Source organism: Leuresthes tenuis, unplaced genomic scaffold, assembly GCF_036924035.1.
Source record: "Leuresthes tenuis unplaced genomic scaffold, fLeuTen1.0.hap1 SCAF_6, whole genome shotgun sequence".
NCBI lineage: Eukaryota > Metazoa > Chordata > Actinopteri > Atheriniformes > Atherinopsidae > Leuresthes > Leuresthes tenuis.
This window is the reverse complement of record NW_027325360.1, coordinates 4361316-4386899: the sequence shown is the minus strand read 5'-3', so window position 1 is coordinate 4386899 and position 25584 is coordinate 4361316. Positions and strand designations below refer to the sequence as shown.

The 25584-nt window shown below is 45.4% G+C and overlaps 1 protein-coding gene across 1 annotated transcript in view; it reads left to right on the top strand.

Annotated features, from left to right (window-relative positions):
* Positions 1-17: 17 nt before the first annotated feature.
* Positions 18-25584, top strand: part of snx2 (sorting nexin 2) — a 37076-nt gene continuing 11509 nt past the window's right edge. Inside the window, exons 1-12 of the mRNA XM_072387261.1 lie at positions 18-250; positions 10413-10512; positions 10976-11130; positions 12370-12436; positions 13020-13063; positions 14273-14414; positions 14781-14859; positions 19122-19197; positions 22726-22839; positions 23451-23544; positions 23843-24048; positions 25192-25335. Coding sequence (XP_072243362.1) covers positions 152-250; positions 10413-10512; positions 10976-11130; positions 12370-12436; positions 13020-13063; positions 14273-14414; positions 14781-14859; positions 19122-19197; positions 22726-22839; positions 23451-23544; positions 23843-24048; positions 25192-25335 — 1320 coding nt within the window. The 5' untranslated portion in view covers positions 18-151. The remainder of the gene's footprint in view (positions 251-10412; positions 10513-10975; positions 11131-12369; positions 12437-13019; positions 13064-14272; positions 14415-14780; positions 14860-19121; positions 19198-22725; positions 22840-23450; positions 23545-23842; positions 24049-25191; positions 25336-25584) is intronic.

The following is a 25584-nucleotide window of genomic DNA, read 5'->3' as shown; positions in this document are numbered from 1 at the left end:
TGGTCACGTGACATCGCTGGGAGAACCTCCTGACTTCCCGCTCCTCCTCTCCCTGTCAGTTGACTGTTTTCTCGCTTTTTGTCGGTGTGTATGTTTCTGTTAGCTAGCTGTTAGCCATCACCACAGATCCGCCAGCAGAAACGAAGCGAACATGGCGGACATTGCCAGGGATCCACCACCGGAGCACACCGACTTTCATGAGGTGGAGGACGCGGAGGACCTGTTCCCGGAGCCGGCCGCTACAGAGGAGGTAAGGAGGAGGTGATGAAGGGAGGCCGAAAGGGGTAAGGCAGGCAGGCAGGGCGTGATACCTCTGACTGACAACAGAGGAAAACTTGGGAGATGCAGCACACATAGAGGAAATCTTAAATGACAAGATTTTGAATGAGGTTTGGTGTGTTTGGACGCCTCTGTTCTGGCCATCTTTGCACCTTTAAAAAAATACCAAACGTTTAATCGCAACACAGACTGTTGTTTGAGACAGTTCACGGTGGCCTTCAAAGCCACAGGTACAGGAACCGGAGAGGGTCTATTTTCGCTGAAAAAAAAACGCAGAATCTGTGTATTTGCGTGCAGTCAGGTGACAGTCACACAGGTGTGGATGGTGCTTTCAGGGGACACCGGAAAAACGGACACCCGACACAATTAACACATTAAAGTTTCTTCGTTTGTCTTTATGTTAGGATTAAATGAAGATTGAGGTTAAGGATTTAAGGTTTAGTTTTAACATTTATGACAAGGTACACATTTGAAAAGGTTTAACAACAGTGGCAGTGACCTGTGGCTGCATTTAGCCTGAAATATCAGTGAGGCATTGAGATCATAATTAGATATGCAACAATTAAATCGTTTTTAACCATTAAATCTCTCCCTGGTGTAAGAAAAGTCTCATCCAGCGCAGTTATTGGAACAAAAACGAGTGAATAATTGACAAAATGACAAAAGGTATTTGTCACAAGTCAACATTGATGGTCCTAAAGAGCCTGTTTTGAGTCTGTTAAAGGCCATACATCTTCACATTTCTGCCTCGAAGTCACATAAAACAGTTATAGATTCACCAAGTGAGGTCAGCGGCTTAAGATCTGAGTAGTTTTATAGCTGATTGTTTGCAACTTTAACACGTTTCTCCCTTATTCACTGCAGGAAGTCTTTGTGTTAACATGTTAGATAAAAAATCAGACAAGACTCTCACTGTGTGGGTGGTTCTGATCTTTCTTTGATAATCCGGGTTCACGCTCACATGAAATGGGGCGTTTTCTGCTCCAACTATGAACGAAGAAGCCTGAAGAGCACAAAAGTTATTTTGTTCTTCTGCAGTGAGAAAATGATCAGTTTTTTATGTGTTTTTATGTGTTTCGCTCTGACACTGACCCTGAAAAACCCGGAAATCACCTCAGCCTCAGACCAAATCAGAGTTGAAAGTTGTTCTGATGTGTGTCAGATCCAGTGTCGGCTGAACAGAACCGACTTGTCTGCTTGCAGAATGGAAAACAAGCCTGCAGCTTTACGCTGTTTTATTGGACCTGCAAAGCTTCTTTAGGGTCATAACGTGCAGCTCGACAGGTTTCATGTGGAACTAATCCCCTCACTTTTTAATCCAGCTGAGTTCGGCTCAGTTCCAGATGTGCTCGGTGTGTAAAGATACACTGTGATGTTGCACCTCTTTGTGGCTCCCAACACACCTTTGTGCACCTTTTTCTGGTCTCGTTTGCAGCTTTCCTTCCTCAGTGAGTCATTTTGAGGCTCTTGGCTGTATTTTGTGGTACCTTAGGTGCGACTACTGCTACGTTTGTGGCTGTTTGGCCTCTTTTGTGGCTGACTAAAGATTCGTGCTGCTGTTTCTTCTCATTAGTTGTCATGTTGTGCATCTTTTTTAATTTATTCTACCTTTTGTTTTGCTGTTTTTTCCTGTCTTTGTGGCTGTTTCATTTGTTTGTGCTCATTTTGTGTCTTTAAATTGCTGCTGTGCCGCTCCTTATCGTCTCACTCTGCCTCTTTGCTGTGGCCAGAGGTTGTTTGTCATATGAGCTCATTTAATGCATCTTACTGGTAGGATATTTGAATTATTCTGTCCCCTCAGGCCAGCTGCACAAAACACCTCAAGTTTCCTCTTTAATTGTATTTCAGTCGCAGTTGGATTCTAAAATCTTAGGACGAGACGTCAGAGAGTTTCATGCAGCTGATTTTACTTTGAGGAACATCTTAACTTCTGGCGCTTTTAGCAACCAGATGTTTCTGACGTTAGAAATGAACAAAGGAATAAAAGAAGTGGCTTTTGGTTCACATTGCACCACGATTCAGGGATTTTTGTGGAGAAAAAGTGCACATACGCAACTTTTTTGCTGTATTTAAAGCTGTTAAGTGAGACCTCTGTGAAGATATGCTTTAATATTCAGCTTTAATCTGTTTCTAAGTTTCTTCTTCTGCTGTGTGGTAACTTCACCTCAGAAACTCTCCACACACACACACACACACACACACACACACACACACACACACACACACACACACACACACACACACACACACACACACACACACACACACACACACAGGCCTGCTTTTCTGTTTTTGTCATGTCAGCGTTTTGGATTTCATTCCTGGAGATGACTGTCTTCCTTAAGTGTCACAACAGCACTGTGTGTGTGTGTTCATGGGTGTGTGTTTGTGGGTGTGTGTGTGTGTGTGTGTTTTCTGGGGCCAATAAACAGAAGAAGGATGTTAAACACACTTTAAGGTGGATCAGGGTCGAGGACAGTGTTTAATAACCTGCGACTCCTCCGGTTTCCTCCTTTAGTGTCTCAGTTTTCTCTTCTGTCCTTCTGGGATGAGGATGATGATGATGATGAGGATGATCGACTCCTGGTTTATTTGCTCCACCACCATGTTCCAGTTCTGCAGAGACGCTGATTTAACTGGAGTTTTCCTGTTATCTTATTTTTATAAGGAGGAGCTCGTTGAAGCAGCTCAGCCACAGCAGGGTCACACTTTACTTTTCTCCTTTTTAAGCATCATTCACGTCAGCTGAGAAAAACGTACAAAATGAACGCCGACGGCTCCGTTTGTATGCAGCTGCGTATTTAACGTTGGGCATAAATCAGCCTTTAGGCATGTGAGCTACACCTGCAGTTCAGTTTTATTCAAATGGTGTCAAATCACAACAATCTGATGTCGAGGCACTTCAGAGAATCAGTTCAGTTCCTTCTAATCCAATCAAATCCAGTTCATGCAGAACCAAATTAAAGAAAAGTTGCAACAGATTGTATCTGAACTTCTCTTTGGTCCTGAGCGTGCATGAGGCCACAGAAAAAACTCGCTTTTAATGGGAAGAAACCTCCATCAGAACCAGAACCAGGAAGAACCGTCTGCCTCGACCAGCTGGGGCCTGAGAGGACAGGAAAGAGGGGACAAGAAACACCGTAACACCAGAGCTGCTGAGAGAGAAACATGAGTCAATGACAACAATGATGTCACATGTACATGGAGGGAGGAGAGGTGCATCATGGGAGCTCCCCCAGCAGGCTGGGCCTATAGCAGCAGAACTATGGGATGTTTCAGGCTCACCTGAGCCATCCCTAACTATAAGCTTTATCAGAAAGGAAAGTTTCAGCCTGATCTTAAAGGTAGAGAGGGTGTCTGCTTCCTGAAGCCAAAGTGGCAGCTGGTTCCACAGAGAGGGGCCTGATAACTGAAGGCTCTGCCTCCCATTCTGCTTTTAGGGGCCTGATAACTGAAGGCTCTGCCTCCCATTCTGCTTTTAGGGGCCTGATAACTGAAGGCTCTGCCTCCCATTCTGCTTTTAGGGGCCTGATAACTGAAGGCTCTGCCTCCCATTCTGCTTTTTGGGGCCTGATAACTGAAGGCTCTGCCTCCCATCCTGCCTTTTAGGGGCCTGATAACTGAAGGCTCTGCCTCCCATTCTGCTTTTAGGGGCCTGATAACTGAAGGCTCTGCCTCCCATTCTGCTTTTAGGGGCCTGATAACTGAAGGCTCTGCCTCCCATTCTGCTTTTAGGGGCCTGATAACTGAAGGCTCTGCCTCCCATTCTGCTTTTAGGGGCCTGATAACTGAAGGCTCTGCCTCCCATTCTGCTTTTTGGGGCCTGATAACTGAAGGCTCTGCCTCCCATCCTGCCTTTTAGGGGCCTGATAACTGAAGGCTCTGCCTCCCATTCTGCTTTTAGGGGCCTGATAACTGAAGGCTCTGCCTCCCATTCTGCTTTTAGGGGCCTGATAACTGAAGGCTCTGCCTCCCATTCTGCTTTTAGAAACTGCAGGAATCTATGTGGATCATATTCAACGCGGGAAACTCGAAGACTTTGAGCTGGTCTTCATTTAATATTGGCTGAAAACAACCTCCAACAGTGTGAGACAGACATGAAGACGACGTTTCGGGGGATGATGGCCTTCACTGAAGATCCTCTGGTGGTTAAACGTGTCCCCTGCTGTTGGGACATAAAACTAAAGGATCCTCACACTGTGGGGCCTGTTCAGATCTGCTTTTACCCTGATAATAAATCCCAAAGTACGGTTGTGTTCTTTGGGATTTTGATGAACTGGCCCTTTAAGACTGGACTCGTTGAGCACAGCGCCAGCTGCAGACCGCACTGATGATGTCACATGACCTCAGTCAACAGGCTCTCAGATTTGATTCGATCAGACGTGACCACGAGGCTTCGTATTAACAGACTTCATGTTCAGACCTGAACTGACCTGATCTGATGGTGGGAATTCTCCTCCTTAATGAATGTAGATTCAGATTTCTCATGCATACAGGTCCTTTAGTTTGAAAAGAGCGACGTTATCTGTTTAAAGTTGGATTAAATCTGCAAACAGGACTTTATTCGTCTGATATGATGAAATTGGACGAACTGAAATCTCATTTTCCTTTCAGAAACAGGTTTTTGGAGACGGCTGAGGTGCTAAAGGTGGATGTTGGGTCTGTTTGTTCCCAGTATTTGACTCTGAGGTGGAGAACAGGACCCTGAACTAACATTTACCAGCCTGATTCTTTTCAAACACGGAGGCTTCTTCTTGCCAGGCTCAGCTTCTGTCTCTATATTTCTGGACTTTGAGCTGATTTCAGTGTGTTTAGTGTAGCTTTTTGACGAGTTATTTCTCCTTTAACGTTTGGTAGTAACTTAAGCAGCGTTTGAACACTTGTTGGATGGATTTAGCCGTGTGTGTGTGTGTGTGTGTGTGTGTGTGTGTGTGTGTGTGTGTGTGTGTGTGTGTGTGTGTGTGTGTGTGTGTGTGTGTGTGTGTGTGTGTGTGTGTGTGTGTGTGTGTGTGTGTGTGTGTGTGTGTGTGTGTGTGTGTGTTACTGTGTGTGTGTGTGTGTTACTGTGTGTGTGTGTGTGTTACTGTGTGTGTGTGTGTGTTACTGTGTGTGTGTGTGTGTGTGTTAGTGTGTGTGTTTGTGTGTGTGTGTGTGTGTGTTACTGTGTGTGTGTGTGTGTGTGTTACTGTGTGTGTGTGTGTTACTGTGTGTGTGTGTGTGTTAGTGACTGTGTGTGTGTGTGTGTGTGTTAGTGTGTGTTAGTGTGTGTGTGTGTTTCCTCTGACCCTTCTGCCCTTTGCTGAGTCAGGAGGGAGGAAGCTCCTCGTTATCATCGCTCATTTCCTCCTCTCCTCTTTCTGTCCTCTCAGCTAAAATCCCTCCATCTTCCTCCACTCTTCCCCCTTCCCTCCTTCCTGGACTCCAGCTGTGAACAGCTCTGTGTGTCTGTACAGGTGTGTTTATGTTCAACATTTCATCTTCATGCTGACCTGAGAAACCTCCACCTGCTGCCCAGATACACCCAGCGATATGTGTGCACCGGTGAGGGAAATATTTACCACCGTCTCACATTTCACTTCCTGGACAGTAGCTTGAATAAACATCATAATATTTAATACAAAAGCCACTCTGGAGGGTTTCAGAGGGACTTTAGTGTGAGATCATAAACTGAAACATGAAACCTGCTCATAAAAACGCAGTAAAGTTGCGACACTCTGCACATTAACTGCTGGGGGATGGTTTAACTCTGCAGTTTAACGTGTCACCCGCTCAGTTTATTACGCTAAATGAAATTAAGTTTGCTCTGAAATCCCAAAACATGAAACTCCAGGCTTCAGATGTGCACAATCACATGTTTCCCTGGTAGAAATCAGTCCTTTTCTCATTGTTACGTCATGAAAATGAAAATATAAGCACTGTATGGGCCAGATGTGGCCCAAAGCTGGCTTTACCTGGAGTAACAGCAAGCTATGGGCCAGATGTGGCCCAAAGCTGGCTTCACCTGGAGTAACAGCAAGCTGTGGGCCAGATGTGGCCCAAAGCTGGCTTCACCTGGAGTAACAGCAAGCTATGGGCCAGATGTAGCCCAAAGCTGGCTTCACCTGGAGTAACAGCAAGCTATGGGCCAGATGTGGCCCAAAGCTGGCTTTACCTGGAGTAACAGCAAGCTATGGGCCAGATGTGGCCCAAAGCTGGCTTTACCTGGAGTAACAGCAAGCTGTGGGCCAGATGTAGCCCAAAGCTGGCTTCACCTGGAGTAACAGCAAGCTATGGGCCAGATGTGGCCCAAAGCTGGCTTTACCTGGAGTAACAGCAAGCTATGGGCCAGATGTGGCCCAAAGCTGGCTTTACCTGGAGTAACAGCAAGCTGTGGGCCAGATGTGGCCCAAAGCTGCCTTCACCTGGAGTAACAGCAAGCTATGGGCCAGATGTGGCCCAAAGCTGGCTTCACCTGGAGTAACAGCAAGCTATGGGCCAGATGTGGCCCAAAGCTGGCTTTACCTGGAGTAACAGCAAGCTGTGGGCCAGATGTGGCCCAAAGCTGGCTTTACCTGGAGTAACAGCAAGCTATGGGCCAGATGTGGCCCAAAGCTGGCTTCACCTGGAGTAACAGCAAGCTGTGGGCCAGATGTGGCCCAAAGCTGGCTTTACCTGGAGTAACAGCAAGCTGTGGGCCAGATGTGGCCCAAAGCTGGCTTTACCTGGAGTAACAGCAAGCTGTGGGCCAGATGTGGCCCAAAGCTGGCTTCACCTGGAGTAACAGCAAGCTATGGGCCAGATGTGGCCCAAAGCTGGCTTCACCTGGAGTAACAGCAAGCTATGGGCCAGATGTGGCCCAAAGCTGGCTTCACCTGGAGTAACAGCAAGCTATGGGCCAGATGTAGCTCTGACAACATCGGAAACAGGAAAGCAGACGGTCAATAACAAACATGTCGGCGGACGTAGAAAAACGAGCGACCAGCAGGTGAAAATGGACTGTCTGTGCCCATATTCTGTGGCGTTTTCTCTTCTTTTTGTTGGGTTTTTCACTACAAACCAGAGCAGCTGCAGCTAAAAGCTGCTTCTCTTCCATTTTTGTAAAACTTCTGCTGAGCATGATGGGAAAAAGTAGTCTTGTAAATAATGACCCTACAAGATTCACAGTCTTTGTAAAATCTTCAATCTGAGGCTCGTCTGGGACTAAAAACTCTAAACATGTCTTTAGATGTGAGCTGATAGTCTTTTCTAAGTCTTTTCTAAGTCTTCTGGTGTGTGAGCAGCATAATTGGTGTTTGCATGTAAACTTTGTTGACGTGGTGGCTTTAGAATAAAGCTGCTACCTTTAGCTTTTGATTAGCATCTAGCTTAAAACTGTAGGAGCTGCCATGTTGTGTCCACAGGCTTTAACAGCCTGGACATGCCTGAAGAAAAGCCTGTGTTCATTTCTGTTGTTATTAAGGTTAAACTAGGACTGGGTCACCTGGCTTCTGTGTGTTCTAACATCTGTAACTCAACACTTTGCGGGATTCTGACAGTTCAGGTGCAAAATGAGAGTTTCAGCTTTCCAAAGAGACCAGAATTTAACATCTATTCCGTGTGGGTTTGTCAGGACTGAGCATTTTAGGCAAAATCTTCTGGAATGAGAAGAACGAATGGGACCCAGGTGGATTTGTCTGCTGCAGCAGGTGCAAACATGATGCTGTTTTGACTTAAACTGAACAAGAAATGTGACTGAAACGCTCTCTCTATGATGCCAGTTGAGTCACGCCTGCTGGAAGCTGCTGAAACCTGCCATTTTCTGCCATGACGTCTGGTGTCTGCAGTGTAATTACCGACCTCTGAGGCGTCTGTTTCTGTGGAAGGAGCTGCTGATCGATCAGTTTTACCTCCAGTGTTCGTGGAGCAGCTGCTCGTTTCCTCGCCGGCCGACAGGAAGCTCTGTGGTTCAGCAGGATGGATGACACACAGCTCGAATATTTTTCCCCCTGCTTCTTCTGGGAATATGTTGAGTTCTGCACAGGCTTTTTGCAGATGTGGCCGCTGCTCTGCTTCCAGTTTTCCTCTCGCTGTTGGAGACGCTCATGTGGGCTTCAAAAGTGACGCTATCCCTAATATTTCATGAGCAGTTTGAGCTCTAAACTCCTGCTGAGTTAAACAGCGGTTACAGTTTCCCAGACTTCCATTTTAAATAATCTGTTTAATTTGGAGGTGACGAACACCTTTAAATCCAGAGAACCTCATGACAAACGCATGAGGAAACCTGCGTTAAACTGGAATGAGAAGTCCAGCTTCCATGGAAGTTTAAGAGTTTTGATGTGAGAGGGTTGATGGGTTTTTATGCACTTTAGTGCAGTAAAGGGGGGGGGGATCTGTAGGTTACTGTGTAAAAGGTGTCCGGACTCTTCACTACTCTTAGAATCTTATGAACTTGGTCAACTGACTTTGAAACGTAGGATCGGGTCAGGGCCTTGTTCATCTAATTATTTCCATTTTCAAAGTTAAAATCGGGTAATGATTCCGGTTGATTTTCACACCTCTAATGTGAGGTCTAACTTCATGTTCCCACAGCTCATGAAAAGAATCCACATTCTTCTTTCATTTCCCAGTGTTTTTCCAACACTTTGGTTAGTTTGATGGCAGCAACATGTCTCATGAAGTTGGGACAGGTCCATGTTTCCCACTGAGCAGCATCCCCTCTTCTTTTAACAACATCTGTGAACATCTGGAACTGAGGAGACCAGCTGCTGGACCTTTGGGAGAGGAATGTTGTCCCAGTCCTGTCTGGTAGAGGATTCTAGCTGCTCAGCAGAGTCTTCTTTGTTGGATTTTAAATGTTTTCAGGTGGTGAAACATCTGGACTGCAGGCAGGTCAGTGCAGCAGCTGGACTCTTCTACTACGAACCAACGCTGTTGAAGTAGATGCAGGAGGTGGTTTAACTTTGTCCTGCTGAAATATGCAAAGCCTCCCCTGAAGATAAAACCGGTTTATACCTGTCAGCATTGATGGAGCCTTTCCAGATGTGCAGGTTTCCAGTTCCATAGACGCTAAAGAACTGAGAGTTTCTCTGTCGTTAGTCTGGAGGACGCAGCATCAGGTTCTGATCCATCTGACCTGAGCTGTGGATGTTACTCTGAGCTGTGGGTGTTACTCTGAGCTGTGGATGTTACTCTGAGCTGTGGATGTTACTCTGAGCTGTGGATGTTACTCTGAGCTGTGGGTGTTACTCTGAGCTGTGGATGTTACTCTGAGCTGTGGATGTTACTCTGAGCTGTGGATGTTACTCTGAGCTGTGGATGTTACTCTGAGCTGTGAGCTGTGGATGTTACTCTGAGCTGTGGATGTTACTCTGAGCTGTGGATGTTACTCTGAGCTGTGGGTGTTACTCTGAGCTGTGGATGTTACTCTGAGCTGTGAGCTGTGGATGTTACTCTGAGCTGTGGATGTTACGGTTAGCTGTGGATGTTACTCTGAGCTGTGGATTTTACTCTGAGCTGTGGATGTTACTCTGAGCTGTGGGTGTTACTCTGAGCTGTGGATGTTACTCTGAGCTGTGAGCTGTGGATGTTACTCTGAGCTGTGGATGTTACTCTGAGCTGTGGATGTTACTGTGAGCTGTGGATGTTACTCTGAGCTGTGGGTGTTACTCTGAGCTGTGGGTGTTACTCTGAGCTGTGGATGTTACTGTGAGCTGTGGATGTTACTCTGAGCTGTGGGTGTTACTCTGAGCTGTGCTCCCACAGTGATTCCTGGAAGTGTTCCTGAGCCCAGGCAGTGATTTCAGGACAGAGTCGGGTCTGTTTTTAATGCAGCGCTGCCTGAGGGCCTGAAGGTCACAGACATCCAGGACTGATGATCACAGAGATGTCTCCAGATTCTCTAAATCTTTGCTGAACCGCTGCTCATTTTTACCCCTCAGTCTTTTCCAGCCTTTCGTTTCCCTTCTTTTCTCTTCTGGGACGCGTTGCTGCCATCAGATTCCATCAGAGCCCGTCAGAGAACTTGTAACTTGATATGTTTCCTCCATTCAGTTGTTCATTTCCCTCTTTGTGTTGCCATGCTACACCGGACCTGGGGTTGATCTATGAACCTGTGGTTGCTTTTGTCCAGTGCACAGAAAGTCTCAGACCATGTGTGTGTGTGTGTGTGTGTTCAGTCCCAACCAGCCAGTCTGCCAGCCGTGGACATCAGCACCAACTCAAACGGACCCAAGCAGGACTTGTTATTCGATGACGATGGCGAGGATCTGTTCCCAGGTATGACTGTCTCACAGGTCTGCACAGGCCGTAAAACTGAGATGATCTGTTGAGTTTAGAGAAGCTTGTTTCACTTGTTCTATGATGCTTCACCTGATGTTCGGCTCGTGTCAGACTTGATTTATTTGGGTCTCACTTTCAGTTGTTTGTATATTTTTGTCCACATTCTCCAGATTTTAAGCATTGTTATTAGTTTGGAAATCTGCTCGTTGAGACTGTTTCTTTTGTCTGATAGCGAAAGATAAATGTGCACTTTATTAGTTACTCCAGGAACACGTGCACGCTCTCACTCTGAGCCAGTAGAAATCAGCAGATTCTTGTCTTTACAACATTCCCGTCACCCTCCTTTTGCAGTTTAAGCTCCTGTAATTCTTTCTCTTTACAAAGTGGTGCTTGTATTTAGATTTGTAATCTGTGTGTGTGTGTGTGTGTGTGTGTGTGTGCGTGCGTGCGCACGTTGTAGAGGCGACAGAGGAGGTGTCGTTGGACAGTCCAGAGCGAGACGTCCTGCTATCTGACGGCCCGTCGCCCGCCATCACTCCCATCACCCCTCCCACCTCCGTCATCACCCCACGCATCGGCCACGACGACATGTTCACACACTCCTCATTTGATGAGGTAACTGCACACACACACACACACACACACACACACACACATCTTTGGATCTTTAGGCACTTTGTTACCAGCAGCCTGTCACAAAGACACATAATTTGTTCCCATTTCTTTAGTTGAATCTATGAAAAACAGCAAAGAAAACACAATTTGACAGACAGAAAATAGGATTTCTGCAGCAACAAGGTGATTCCCAAAGAGCTGTTAGCTGAAAACTTGGCATATCTCAGCATGGTGTGCAGTGTGTCCTTAAAACATTTGAGGAAACTGGACAAGTGGAGGACAAAAGAAGAAGTGTCAGGCCTAAAAAACTATCTACAGCAGATGAACAGGATCTGAAAGTGATGTCCTTAAGAAAGAGGAAAAAATCCAGCTGTGACCTGACAGGACCTGAGAGATGCATCTGGACCTTCAGCTGATCCATCTACTGTTGGCCCAAGCCTCATCAGAAATGGTCTCCATGGAAGGGTGGCTGTCAAGAAGCCGTTCTTAAGGAAGGGAAACAGGGAGAAAAGGCTGAGCTGTGCCAAATGACACAAGAAGTGGACTGAAAATCAGTGGCAACAGGTCTTATGGAGGGATGAATCCTCCCCAGAGCCCGGACCTCAACATTATTGAAGCAGTGTGGGATCATCTGACAGAGAACGGAACAAAAGGCAGCCCACATCCAAAGAAGAGCTTTGGGATGTCCTTCAAGAAGCCTGGAGAACTATTCCTGAAAACTCCTTAAAGAAATGACAGAAAGCTCGTCTCAGAGGGTTCAGGCTGTGATGGAGGATAAAGGAGCTCAGACCAGATATTCACTTTAAAGCTGCTTAGAACTGATCAAACTCTGATTTTTACCTTATATTCTGTATTTATATCTGTGTTTGCACCTTTTTCTTGTTTTCCTGGAAATATATAAAGAAATGAAGGCTGGATCAGGACTTCTACACATTATTAAATGTCATTTCCAGACACAAACCCATTCCTTAAGTTACTGAACATAAGACAAACCTGCAGTGGTGACACCAGACCATTAAAGTTAAATGTGGCCCAGCAGGAACAGTCGTTCACAAACAAAAAGCTTTGAGTGTTCAGTGTTTTTATCTTTGTCTGATATGTTCAGATATCATTTTAATGTCACTCCGTGTAGTTCAAATCCATCTCGGGAAATATGTCACGCCGACTTTTATCTGCTGGATTTTACAACAACTAAAGTCTGGAAACAGCTGAGCTTGTTTTGTTTGATGTTCTCTGTAGATCGAAGAGGAGGAAGGCGGCGATTCCTTCGACATAAACATATCGGTGTCCGACCCCGAGAAAGTTGGTGAGTGCATGTTAATGATGTGATACTGCGGAAAAATGTGGCATAGATGGAAAAACCCAGAGATCAGAGTCACTTTTGGCAGGTTTTTTAATGGGTTTATCCGCTCATTAAGCCCTTATTTCCCACCAGCCTCCTGTTGTTGTTGTTTTTGCCTTTTTTCTGATTGGGACAAACATGCCAGATGTCAAACTTTCCACCTTCATCTGGACAATTCAGAGTGGTGTAAAATGCAGAGTAGGAGCCGTGTCGCCTTGATGGAGCCCCCTGGAGGCTTTATTTGTCATTACAACCATGTGGAGCATCACACAGATTAAACATCATGACATTTGGAGCTGAAAATTCGTTTTTGCGTGTGGATTTTGCGGCACTGCTCCATATTCAGCCGGCTGTGCAGGTCTCTGAATGTAAACAGGAACAAGGTCAAACCAGAGACGGTAAATAAAAGACACGGAACTAGTTTAACTCGTTTGATATCCGAGCTCAGCTCAGATAACTGTTAAGAGTTTTATTCCTGCTCAAACGCAGAGGAAAGGCGTCTGTGTTGGTGTGTTTCGGGTCATTAATGAGAGTCTGTGTGTTCCAGGTGATGGGATGAACGCATTCATGGCCTACAAAGTGACCACAAAGGTGAGAAGCTGTTGGCAAAGCACTTATCTGCCATTTCTGTCCAACTAAAACCTGCTTGTTAACACACACTCGGGGTGGGGGGGTAAGAATTTACTAAAAAAATTTTTACTTTTACGACCTCGTCCTTCACGGAGACTGTGGTGTGGGACAGTTTTGTGACACCTGTGTTCAGGAGGAATACAGAACGATGGTCTCTGCTGCCTCGTTGTTCTAAGCCTTGCTGGGAGCTGCCTGCCTGCTCTTTCTGCTGTAAAACAGTTGAATAAATGCGAAGCAATCGTGGAATTCAGAGCACAAATTGGTCAGTGACTCTGGATCTGTTTCCAACATGAAGCAAGCAAGCTAGCTACTTATGTAACCTTGGTAACAATAAGTGTTGTGCTTGTTAGCCGAGTCAAAATGGCACCTGACATCATTTAGCTGTGATGAAAGATGGCACACATGGTCAGACGTGGTGCATTCAGGGCAACTTGGAAAAACAAGCTCTCACCTTAGAGCTACACCACTGTCTCTAAGCCTAAAGTCAGAGTTTCCAGCGTCACTAAGATCATGTCTCAGGTTAAACTGGATAAAGAGAGACTGGACGCTCCATCTGCTGAGATTTCAGGTCCCCAGATGAGTTTTCATCTGTTTTAGAGATTCAAAAACTTTAATTCTAAGAGCTTGAATAGCTGCTGAAGACTCTTAAGTTCTTCACTGAGGAAGCCTTTCAGATAAGAGGTGAAACATCAGGAAAAAGAAGTCTGGCTGCTCTTATTTGAGGTTTTAGGATTACTGAGAGTCTCCACCAGGGATACCCAACATCTGGTTGTCAAGGGCTGCTGTCCTGCAGGTTCTGGATGTTTCCCTGCTTCAGATCAGCTGTGTTGAACATCTCTGTGTATCCCTGACCTCCACCAACCAGCAGGGATTGGTTGAAGCTCAGTTCAAAGTTAAACTTACTTGTCATCAGCAGTTTTTCCATGATAAAGTGTCTCTGTTCTCCCCTGATTGCTGATAATCGCACATCGTTGGCATTAACCCTTCATGAAAGGTTCTACTACCTCCAGTAGGGGTCCTTAGGTCCTTAGGTCCCTTACCCTATCTGCCTACCTGTAAGTCGCTTTGGATAAAAGCGTCTGTTAAATGCATAAACATAAACCCTCCCTGATCCTCCAGCTGTTCGTCACTTTAACTTCTTCTCTTTCTCTCTCTTGATGCCTCACACAGACCTCCTTGTCCGTGTTTCAGCAGAAGGATTTCTCAGTGAAAAGGCGTTTCAGTGATTTTCTTGGTCTGCACAGTAAACTGGCCTCAAAGTACCTGCACATAGGCTACATCGTCCCCCCCGCGCCGGAGAAAAGCATCGTGGGTACGTACAGGCAGACCTCCACGAGTATTCAAGAGCTGTCATCCTCCCATCCGGAGGTCGGTGGTTCGATCCTCGACTTCCCCGGACCGTTTGTGGAAGTGTTTAAGAAGAAAAACAGCCAGTAATTCTGTAGATGAGGCAGAAGAAACGGTTCCAGTACCGAACAGCTTATTAATTCAACAAACTGTGACGGTTTCTGTTCTGTCTGCTTGTTCTTTACAGAGTAATGAAATAATCAGCAGAAAGTGCTTTTAAAGTTGGACGTGTTGCTCTAAAAGATGTTGCTCTCCATCTTCCTTTTCCAGTTAAATCACAAAAACAAGGTGAATGACTGACTTTAATGTGCATGCGTCTCATTTTCTGCAGGGATGACCAAGGTGAAGGTGGGGAAGGAGGACCAGTCATCCAACGAGTTTGTGGAGAAGAGGAGGTCGGCGCTGGAGAGGTACGATGAAGACAAAACGGCAGATTAGCTGAAATGTGGCAGAGATTTTAACAACTCAGCTGATCTGCAGACGGATGACACAGTAGAGCGGACATGTGGTTGTCAGCTGTGAGCTGTTAGTCATCCTCTGCGATGCTTTCAGGGACACTCTGTCTTTATCTTAAAACAAAACTCTGACCTGAAAGTTTAATCCAGAACTGAACTGGATTGTAGGTCCATTCAGTGTGAAAACGGCTCCGGTAGGTCCAGCTTTTCTGTCCCTCCCCTCCTGCCGATCTCCTCAGATTTTTCATTTAACTTTAAACAAACCTGAAGAGCCTTGATATCAGAACCGGATCAGAGCTGCAGCTGATCGACAGAAACATCTATGCGGGTCTGGATGGTCATGTTTGGGTTGATTCTGCCGTGCCCGCCTGTAAAGGTCACCTCAGGTTAGCTTCTTCTCTTAACTGTAGCCCTTAAAAGTGTTAGAAAGGCTCCAGAACTTCTCCAGACTTCATTTAAAACCTTCTGTTACCTGCTTCTGGCTCCTCAGACTGAGGCTGTGCCCCGTGATCCTGTTGACTGAACCGAGCCCAGCTGTTCATAAATGACAGAACTGGACTTCATGTACCTCTCAGTTTGTTTTCCTTCAGTCTTTGTCCTGTGAGCAGAACGATAAAGATTAAGAAAAAGATGCACACGTGAATCCTTCTGAATTTGGTAGCACGAAGAACTCCGGACGCAGCTTTGCTTCATAAAATACATGCGAAGCGGGACACTGGTGGCAGTTATTTAGGGGAGATTTGCTTCCTCTGTGGGTGCACCTGTGCTAACTTCCTGCAACATCTTGCATGTAAAAGCCTGTGCTTCATCCTGACTGCTTATAACAGAGGAAATATTAGTGTATAAACAGGTTAACAGTGTGTGTGTGTGTGTTTTTCTATGTTCATAACAAAGAACTTACTGTACTTGTGGGGTCCAACATGGCAAAAGGGATTTTTGAGGATCAAAACTTGGTTTTATGGTTAGAAAAGTCCAGCTCCAGCCCCCCCCCCAGTCTGAACTGCGATCCTGGCCTTAACGTTAGTGCTGGTGGTTATCCTCCAATAAAGTTTTTTTTAATATGATAATAATGTACTGTGTGAATTAGGACTGTGCAATGAAGCCAAAAACAAGTATTTTGATCATTTTTAGCTATCTGGCGATATGTTTCTCTGTATTTAGTGTGTAAATGTTAAATTCAACCCTAAATAAGTCCAGTCTGATTCAAGTACATCCTTTTTTTTGGATTATTTATTTAATTTGCACTTTTAACAGACAACACAAATAGAATTGAAATGCTTGGTCCTGCTGAGGCGAAAGCGGCTCAAAGCAACAACAAAGAGCATTTTCACACAAATGTTTCTTTTTCTGATGCATCGTGCAGCAGTGGGATCATGTCTGTGTTTGTGGTTTGGTTCATTTGACCTTTTATTTGGAGGTTTCAGGAGCTGAAACGCACTTTTTTGCAGGATATTTTGCCGTTTTCTTTGCCGTTTTCCTTGTGAAATCCGATCCACTGCCAGATGATCGATCCGGTGCCGTTTTTTCTTTGGAAACCAAGTCGTCCTTCTCATCTTCAGCTACCGTCTCCTTACGCTCGCTAACTAAACTAAATTCTGCTGTGAGGGGCATTCGGAGACACGAGTGAAGAGTAATCCCAAGGAAAATGGCACGTAGGCGCCTTAAAAAGACGCCAAAACGGTCACCGCCCACTCCTGGTGGGACTGTATTTTTATTTGAATTGAGCTTATTTTTAAAATCTTATTTCAATTCAGTTTACATAAATGTTATTTTTAGATTGTGTTGTTTTAAAATGAGTCGTTACTTCAGGCCTTGGCACACCTGAAAGAATCGGGAACAGTTGCTGCTCTCCGCTGAAAGAGGAAAGAGGAAAGAGGGTCTGGTTGGGGAGGTTGGGGCTGTTCACCTGTGAGAGTAAGAGGAAGTGTTAGAGACTGAGGACTGCTTCACAGCAACGTGTGTTAAAGATCAGCGTGGTCAGAACCTTAAGATCGAAAGGTTAACCCACAAATATTAGATACATCGTTATCACAGCACACATCCACCTGTGTGTGTGTGTTGAATGCTGAGGAAGGCGAGTGGGGGCGGGGTGGATAAAAGGGGCGGGGCTGACATTCTGCTGCCCTTTGCTGATGTTGTTTGATTGGCAGGAAGGTCACAGCGACAGCTGATGAAGCTCAGAGCTGCAGAACTCCACCCTGATGGACGAAGTTAATGAGGACAGAAATCTTCACTAATGGAGGCGTTGATGCTTAATTCCCAGCAAACATTTCCTAGTTATTTCATCACAGCTCTGATCCTTTTATAATAAAAAGAAACGGCTGCAGTTCCTTGTTTTCTCCTCATCGGCTCATTTATCCGACTGACTCGATACAGTTTGGACCCACAGAGCTTCACCTGCTGCCGTCAGTCATCTTTACACTCGCTGAGGATGAGGTTCACTCACAAAGCGCCTGTTTCATCAGGCTGTCTCTGTTTTTGTTTCCACTTCATTTTTCTTACAGCCCACCACCTCTGCACCCGCTGCCTGATGCCGGCTTGCATCTCCTGTTTACAAGCAGCAGCATTTATACCTGCTGTATCACTTAAAGTTCAGATTCTGTGAGCTGTGGAGGAGATTAAACCTAAAATAACTGAGCTCATCTCACCAGAAATGCTGCAAAGCTCGCCCTGGAAGCATGTTCACGATCAATATCTTTTTGTTGAGGCCCTGATTCATGTGGAAATGCTGCTTTCAGGGAGAAAGCTTTGCAGTTATTACCACTTGGACACACCTTTAAAGGGCTCTCGCAGCATTGTTACACGGATAATATGATGATATCTGTCCTTGGAGGCTGGTCTGATGCCATAAAGAAGTGGATGGCTGCTAATCGTCTTTCACTTAACACTTGGAAAACAGAAGTTCTTGTTTGCTTCCTGCCGTGAGCAACATTCCTGGCTCTTTATCATGACTGGTTCCATCAGAATGTAGATGTGATGATTCTTCATGCCTTGTGTTTCCTCAGGATAGGGCTGTTGTTACTCACTGTGAGTCATGTTTGGATCGCTGACAGATGGGCCAAACTGCGGCTGCGAGGCCTCTAACTCGGCCCTCTCAGCCTCTAACTCGGCCCTCTCAGCCTCTAACTCGGCCCTCTCAGCCTCTAACTCGGCCCTCTCAGCCTCTTACTCGGCCCTCTCAGCCTCTAACTCGGCCCTCTCAGCCTCTTACTCGGCCCTCTCAGCCTCTAACTCGGCCCTCTCAGCCTCTAACTCGGCCCTCTCAGCCTCTAACTCGGCCCTCTCAGCCTCTAACTCGGCCCTCTCAGCCTCTAACTCGGCCCTCTCAGCCTCTAACTCGGCCCTCTCAGCCTCTAACTCGGCCCTCTCAGCCTCTAACTCGGCCCTCTCAGCCTCTTACTCGGCCCTCTCAGCCTCTAACTCGGCCCTCTCAGCCTCTTACTCGGCCCTCTCAGCCTCTTACTCGGCCCTCTCAGCCTCTAACTCGGCCCTCTCAGCCTCTAACTCGGCCCTCTCAGCCTCTAACTCGGCCCTCTCAGCCTCTTACTCGGCCCTCTCAGCCTCTAACTCGGCCCTCTCAGCCTCTAACTCGGCCCTCTCAGCCTCTAACTCGGCCCTCTCAGCCTCTAACTCGGCCCTCTCAGCCTCTAACTCGGCCCTCTCAGCCTCTAACTCGGCCCTCTCAGCCTCTAACTCGGCCCTCTCAGCCTCTAACTCGGCCCTCTAAGATCTTGTGAGCTTTCTTTACATCATTATCTGCAGCCACAGATGGTACGCAGGTCATTAAGGTCCTCTGAAAACTAAAGGACTGCTCTGCCATTACATCTGAGATCTGTGGCTTACTTTTAATTAGCGGATATTGTTGCTGTGCTTTAATATTTGCATTTTTACCTGCTAATTACTGGAGAAATGTCCTGAGTGAAATGCAGCTTTGGGTAAACTTACATATAAACCTGAACATGATGGTTATTAATGTGAAGATGCCATTGGCTGAGCTCGTCATACATTCAGTAAAGGATGAAACCGATGCTCCTTTAAATGTGTGTGTAGCTCATTGCTGCCCAGCTGTGTTTAGCTGAAAATAGCTAAATACTGAAGTTAAACTTAACTCAAGGGAAGCGTGACACAGAAAAAAGCTTCTCTCCCACTTAACGACCCAGATTAAGTCAAACTGGCCTCAGCTGACCTGTTTTTGATCAACATTTCCTCGGTTTCAGGTATCTGATGAGAACAGTGAAGCATCCCATCCTGCTGAAGGATCCTGACGTGCTGCAGTTCCTGGAGAGCTCAGAGGTAAGAGAAGAAGTTTTACCAGCGCAGGTTCAGCTCATCAGTCAGACATGAGCGTCTCCAAACCTGCTCATTATCATCAGATCTGCGCTTCCTTCTGCAGCCTTTCTAATGCAACAGGCCAGCTGCAGCCGTGCACCACTGAAGCTGCTTCTGCTTCAACGCTTCGCTGCAGAAAATCAACAAAACCTGCAAACAGCAGCTGAAAACTCACAGCAGTACGTGTGAGAACGAACTGCAGCTTGTTTGCTGTGGAACTAAGAAAACATGAAAAGTTACTACTCAAACACATGAAAAGGTCTCATGCTTTCATGCTTTAGTGTCCCCAATATGCTCTTTAGCTGGAGCCAAAACACAGAGTAAAGAAGCTTCTCACCACCACCAGGCTGGCCTGATTGGTTTGGGGCTGATCATTTAAGCCCCGACATGGCAGTGTGAGCGTGGACTGGACGGTAACCTGAGCTACAACTTGACTATTTTTGATACGCATCAGACATTTAAATAGTGTCCATCTGTGCTCAGTGAGAGAATCTTTACCGATACAAATGGTTGTTCACTAAAATCAGCAAAGTAAAAGGTCGCAGAAAGGCAGAAAGGATGGCGTTTGACCTGAGACGGGCGCCCTCTGACATCACAGCAGCTGGGGTGATACGGAGATCTGAATTTAAACATTCTGTATGCAAAACCTTACAGTGATTTGACTGCAAACCGTACGATCATCAGTTTATTTCTTACTCATTTCGGACCTGCAACACGTTCCAAATAAAAGTTGTGACAGTTAATCTTTTCCCACTTTGTAATGTTTCCAACACTTAAAGACGTTCTGACACTGAGGAAACCATCTGATGAAGAGTTTCAGCTGTTATTTTGTCCCATTCTTCCTGCTAACTCATCTTAAGGTGTGCAGCAGTACGGGGGGGGCGGGGTTGTTTCAAACATCCTCTACTGGGGACAGGCCAGTCCAGCACCCTCCTCTTCCTCAGCCAGGCCTTTGGAACGTGAATGAATGTGGTTTTACGTTGTCTGGTTGGAAAATACATGGAAAAGATGTGGCCCTGAAGGCAGCATATGTTGCTGTAAAATCTCAGTGAACTTTTCTGCATTAATGCTGATCACAGAAGTGGAAATGAGCTTTGCCGAGGGCCCTGATACAACCATGGTATGGCCTGGCTGCAGGGACTGGTTGCTGACAGCAGGCTGGATGCTGCTTCTGCTCCATTTCTTCCATCAAAGATCTGGAATACTGATGGGTCTGACCACAGATGGTCCATCCCAGATGCCTCCGAGCCCAGAGAAGTGGACGAGGTTAACATCAGGCTCCTTTCCTGCACAGTAAAGCATGTGAATTGAATGGAACTCTGTATTTTGTGCTTGACAAAGGTTTCCACAGTAATCCCTCGTCCTTGTGCTTCCATCAGCTGTTGATGAATGACGGTTCTTCATGAGGGGTCAGAGGTCACGGGTGTCCATCTTCGGCTGATATTCTGCACTGTAGAGGGAGAAATATGCAAATCCCTTCCAATCTTTCTAAACTGGAGATCCTCTGAACATCTTTGCTCCTCAGAGACTCAGCCATCGTGGATTCTGCTTTTGTTATTCTTCTTTTTAACTCATTTCTAACCCTAAATTGCCTGCACTCAACTTGTTTTGGTGTGTGTTGCAGCTCTGAAATGCAAATATGGAAGTATATTAATGAAATTAACGAGAAAAACACACTATGATGACATGTGATGACTTTAGCCTGGACTGATAAAGGAGTGTTACGTGAAAACAAGTCAATCGTGGTCAAACTACCTTATTTCCCCTCCAAATTCCCCTTAAAAAAAGAAGAAACAGCTCTCACTCATGTTTGTGGTCACTGTTTTGAAACCAACAGCTTCATGAGATGAAGGTTCACTTTCAGTCCTGCAAAATCACCCGATCAAAACTTTCCTAACTGATCTATTCAAGCCATTTCTGTCAGTTTTCAGAATCGAGGAGCTCTTTTTTTCAGTTTTGTTCATAAGTAAAGATTAAGTCCACTCCACAGGGGTCTACTGTGCTGAAAGCTGGTTACTATAATATAATGAATCCCCCACCAATGACTCAAAGGGTCGGTTTTTCCAGAGAAACTTCTCTCATCGTCTCTCTGTAACAGTCGTCCATAATATTTATTACCAGATTCAGAAGAATTGAAATCAGTTTCCTGTTGGAGGAGTTTTTTCCTGCATAGTCCACAGGATGTGTTAAAAGACTTTGGTCTGAGTCAGAGGTTGGATTAGGGTTAGTTTTGGTCTTTTCACACATTGTCAGAGCAGATCTTTGCATTTAGGAACATTTGAACTGTTCTTATTGTTAGTTGTAAAGCACTTTGAAACACAAGTCTTATTCAAAATCTAGTTATAGTTCGTTCTCTGTACTTTTTTAATAGCTTAGTAAGAGCTGAGATACATTCATGTGTGTAATATGACCAACAGGGGGAGCTATTTAACCAGACACCAGCTTGTTTCCTTGTATGGGGATTTCTGGAAGAGTTCATTATGGTCCATCCTCTGGAAACTGTTAATATTCACCATGAATGTGTTTGATCAGTTATTGTTGAGATGTTTTTCTCTTTCCACCAAGAAGTGAAGCAAACAGACAAAATAACACCCCCCCAAACAGACAAAATAACTCTTTTTCCCAACAAGCAGCCGAGCGTCGCGGTGAGGTCACACCGAAAACTGCCTGAAGGTTTAAGGGCCTGCGGCGTTTTCTGTTTCCGCCTTTATTGTCCAATCAGACCAAATCCTCTGAAACATTGGGTCTGAAACCGGCCTGTCGCCCCCGCTGCCACCCGCCTAACCGGGGCTGGGATTGCGTTGTGAGGCAGCGGGTCCAGAATAAATGGCTTTGTGTCACAGATTTAACAGATGAATCACTCGGACGCTTGACCGAGCGTGTCGGTCCGTCCGGCCCGCTTAATGAAACACAACCAGTGTGGGGAGGTGGGGGGGCCTGGCAATTGAAAGCTATTTTTACCCCCCTCCCCGCCCCTCTCCTCTCCTGCCTACAGTCATTTACCCTCGTCCCGCCTGCACCGAGGCCCCCGGGGGACAGATCCGTCCCCGGGCTGCCGCCGCTGCTGTTAAATGAGATCAGAGAGGTGGAGGTAACCCGTTACAGGAAAACCCCGTGTAACCGGAAAAAAGTAAACTTTTCCAAAATGAAGAAAAATGAGCCTATTTTCCGCCGGACGAGCCGGCGTTTTCAGACTGACGCGTTTGGTTCTGTGTCGGTTTTTGCTGTTAAAGTTGCTCAGCACATAAAGCAGCAGCATTAATTCTGATGGGGCTGAAACGTGGGAGACATCACAATCAGAGCTAGAGAGGGAAGAGATGGAGGGAAAGTGAAAGACAAAGGATGAAAAATCAGGAGAGAAAACAAATCACGAAGGAGAAAAGAGTGGAAAATAAACTCGATGCAGAAAAGGCCTGAAAAAAGAAGATGAAACGAGGGTAAGAAGCAGTGAAACAAACTCATTAACCGATGTTTGTCTGCTTTATTGTGCAGCTGCCGCGGGCCGTCAGCACGCAGGCGCTGAGCAGCGCCGGGATTCTGCGGATGGTCAACAAGGCCGCCGACGCCGTCAACAAGATGACCATCAAGATGAACGAGTCCGACGCCGTGAGTGGAGGAGGGAAGGGAAGAGGGAAGGGAAGAGGAGGGAAACAGGGCAAAAATGAAGGAATGAAAGAGGGATGAGGGGCGAGAGGTAGATAATAAAGAAGGAATGAAAGAAGTAAAATAGAAAGAACTGGAAAAGAAGGAGAAGTTCAGCAAAAAAAGGAATAAAAAGTAAGGAAGCGGAAAGGTAGAATTAAGCAGTGATAAAAGATGGAGGGGGATTAAAAAGAAGAATAAGGAAGGATGGAAAGAAAGAAAAAAGAAAGAAATGAAAGTGATGAAGACGAGCAGAAAGGATCAGAATATGGGGACGAGGAAAAGGTGGAAACTGGAACAAACTGGAAAACTAAAAGAAAAGTAGGCAGGCAGTTAAAAGTTAAGCAGGTAAGATGGAAATGAGGGAAATGAAGAAAAAACTACGGAGGAGGAGAAGGAACAAATGAGCAACCATGGAGATGAAAGAAAAGGTTCAAACAGGATAAAAGGTTTAAAGGAGGGATGGAAAACGTAAGAAGCACAAGCAGAGACGTAGTTTAAAGGACTTCAAAGTAATGTGAGACCTGAATATGTGTGTGTGTGCACGTGTGTGTGCACGTGTGTGTGTGCCTCAGTGGTTCGAGGAGAAACAGCAGCATTTTGAGAACCTGGACGTCCAGCTGAGGAAGCTTCACACCAGTGTGGAGTCGCTGGTTTGTCACAGGAAAGGTACTCTGACCACTTCCAGCTCACCTTTAAAATGTTCTAACATCTATTATCTCTTTATTTAAGCTGCCTCCGTTTTACCTGCTTCCTGTAGATAATTTAGGAGTAAATGCACCAAAATATTTGCTTGGGATTTTTAGAAAAAGGAGGTAAATTAGAGCAGAAACGGGTCAGTAATTTGATCTGTGGCTGATCGTTTCTGTCATTTACAAACATCAGAAGTTAAAGAAAGCCTTTTTGTTCCATGTTTGGGTTAGATTTTAGATTTTTAACCCCCCCACCCCCCTTCTCGCTTCTTCAGAGCTTTCTGTGAACACGGCGCAGTTCGCCAAGTCGGCGGCCATGTTGGGGAACAGCGAAGACCACACGGCTCTGTCCCGGGCTCTGTCCCAGCTGGCCGAAGTGGAGGAAAAGATCGACCAGCTGCACCAGGACCAGGCCAACGCCGACTTCTACCTCTTCTCAGAGCTGTTGGGCGACTACGTCCGGCTGATCACCGCCGTCAAGGTACGACCTCCGGCAGAAAAGCAGCGGGGTGGCGGGGTGGAGCCTCGGTGTGAAACTTACCGTCTGACACTCTGCACGCAGTGGAGCAGAATTTAAACGTTCCCGTTCAGCTCTGAGTAAAAGTTTGTCCTGAATAAATGTGTCAGAGGGAATTTAACAGTAAAGTTAATCAAATAATTGTTTGGTGAAAAAAAAAACACAAAATCTGTGTCAACATTTACAGAAAACAAATAATTCTTGACTTTGTTGGTAATTAAACTACATGAATAAGTGAAATGTTATTTGGTAACGTAGTAATAAGTGAAATAATGTAATATAATGTAGTTACTGTCCCTATTTCCCAGAAATATTGGCTAATTTTAGCTGAAATTATCCATCTACATATAAATTCCACCTTCACAAACACAGTCTTTATTTTACACTTTGAATTTTAAAGATGTTTTATTCAGATGTAGATAAAAATGTGTTTTTTTTCAGTTTCACTGTTCAGACATTTTTGACATTTTGGTATCTGCGGAGCCTGAAAAAGCCTTTTTAATTAGATTTTTTAAAGTAAAAAACGATAAAATGTCCAAGTTGACTCATTTTTAGGCCTTAATGATTTTTTTTATGTATTTCTGTTTATGATTTTTGCATCTAATAATGGTCAAATATTACATCTTCCAATTTAAATGCTTGTTCTGGATAGTCATGAACTTTTGCACAGATGTTGCAGCTTATTTTAATACTTCCTTTGTAACCCAGAAGCTTCCACGATAGGAGGAAGTTTGCTCAGAGGTGAACATAAGATCACATTATAGAGGATCTCCCCTGATATCTGTCATCGTGATATATTGATTCAAGGCCAGACCAGTTCAACTTGATGCTTAAATCTCTATTTTCTGAATGTTCCTGGCAGGAAGTGGTGGTTCCCGTCTCTGATGCTTAACATCTGGAACCCTATTTATAAAACAAGTTAAACCTTTAATGTGTGAAACTGATGTAAAAGGAGCCAAATTTAGTCAATCTAAAAGGAAGACTCATCATTCAGCATCATAATGTAATCGTGTCCTTTTTAATCATGTAAGCAGGCTATCGGAGGGCTTCTGTGACACGGTGTGCGTGTGTGTGTGTGTGTGTGTGTGTGTGCGTGTGCACGTTCAGGGGGTGTTTGACCACCGTATGAAGACGTGGCAGAAGTGGCAGGACAGTCAGATGCTGCTGCAGAAGAAACGAGAGGCTGAAGCCAAACTGCAGTCCACCAACAAACCCGAGAAGCTGCAGCAGGCCAAAGAAGAGATCAAAGAGGTGAGGCCGTAACGTGGACGCGCACATGCACGAGCACATGCACGAGCACATGCACGCAGGACAACTCAGCAACCTTTAAATTAACAGACTAACACCTGACAGCCGCTCACTTCTACACACAAAGACTGCAGATCTTACTGTCTGTATGACCAAAGTGAGATTTTTCTGAGATTATTTCCCATCATGCACCTGGTGGAAAGCCATGGCAGCATTTTTAAGTTCAAATGAAACATCGTAGAGACATTCGTG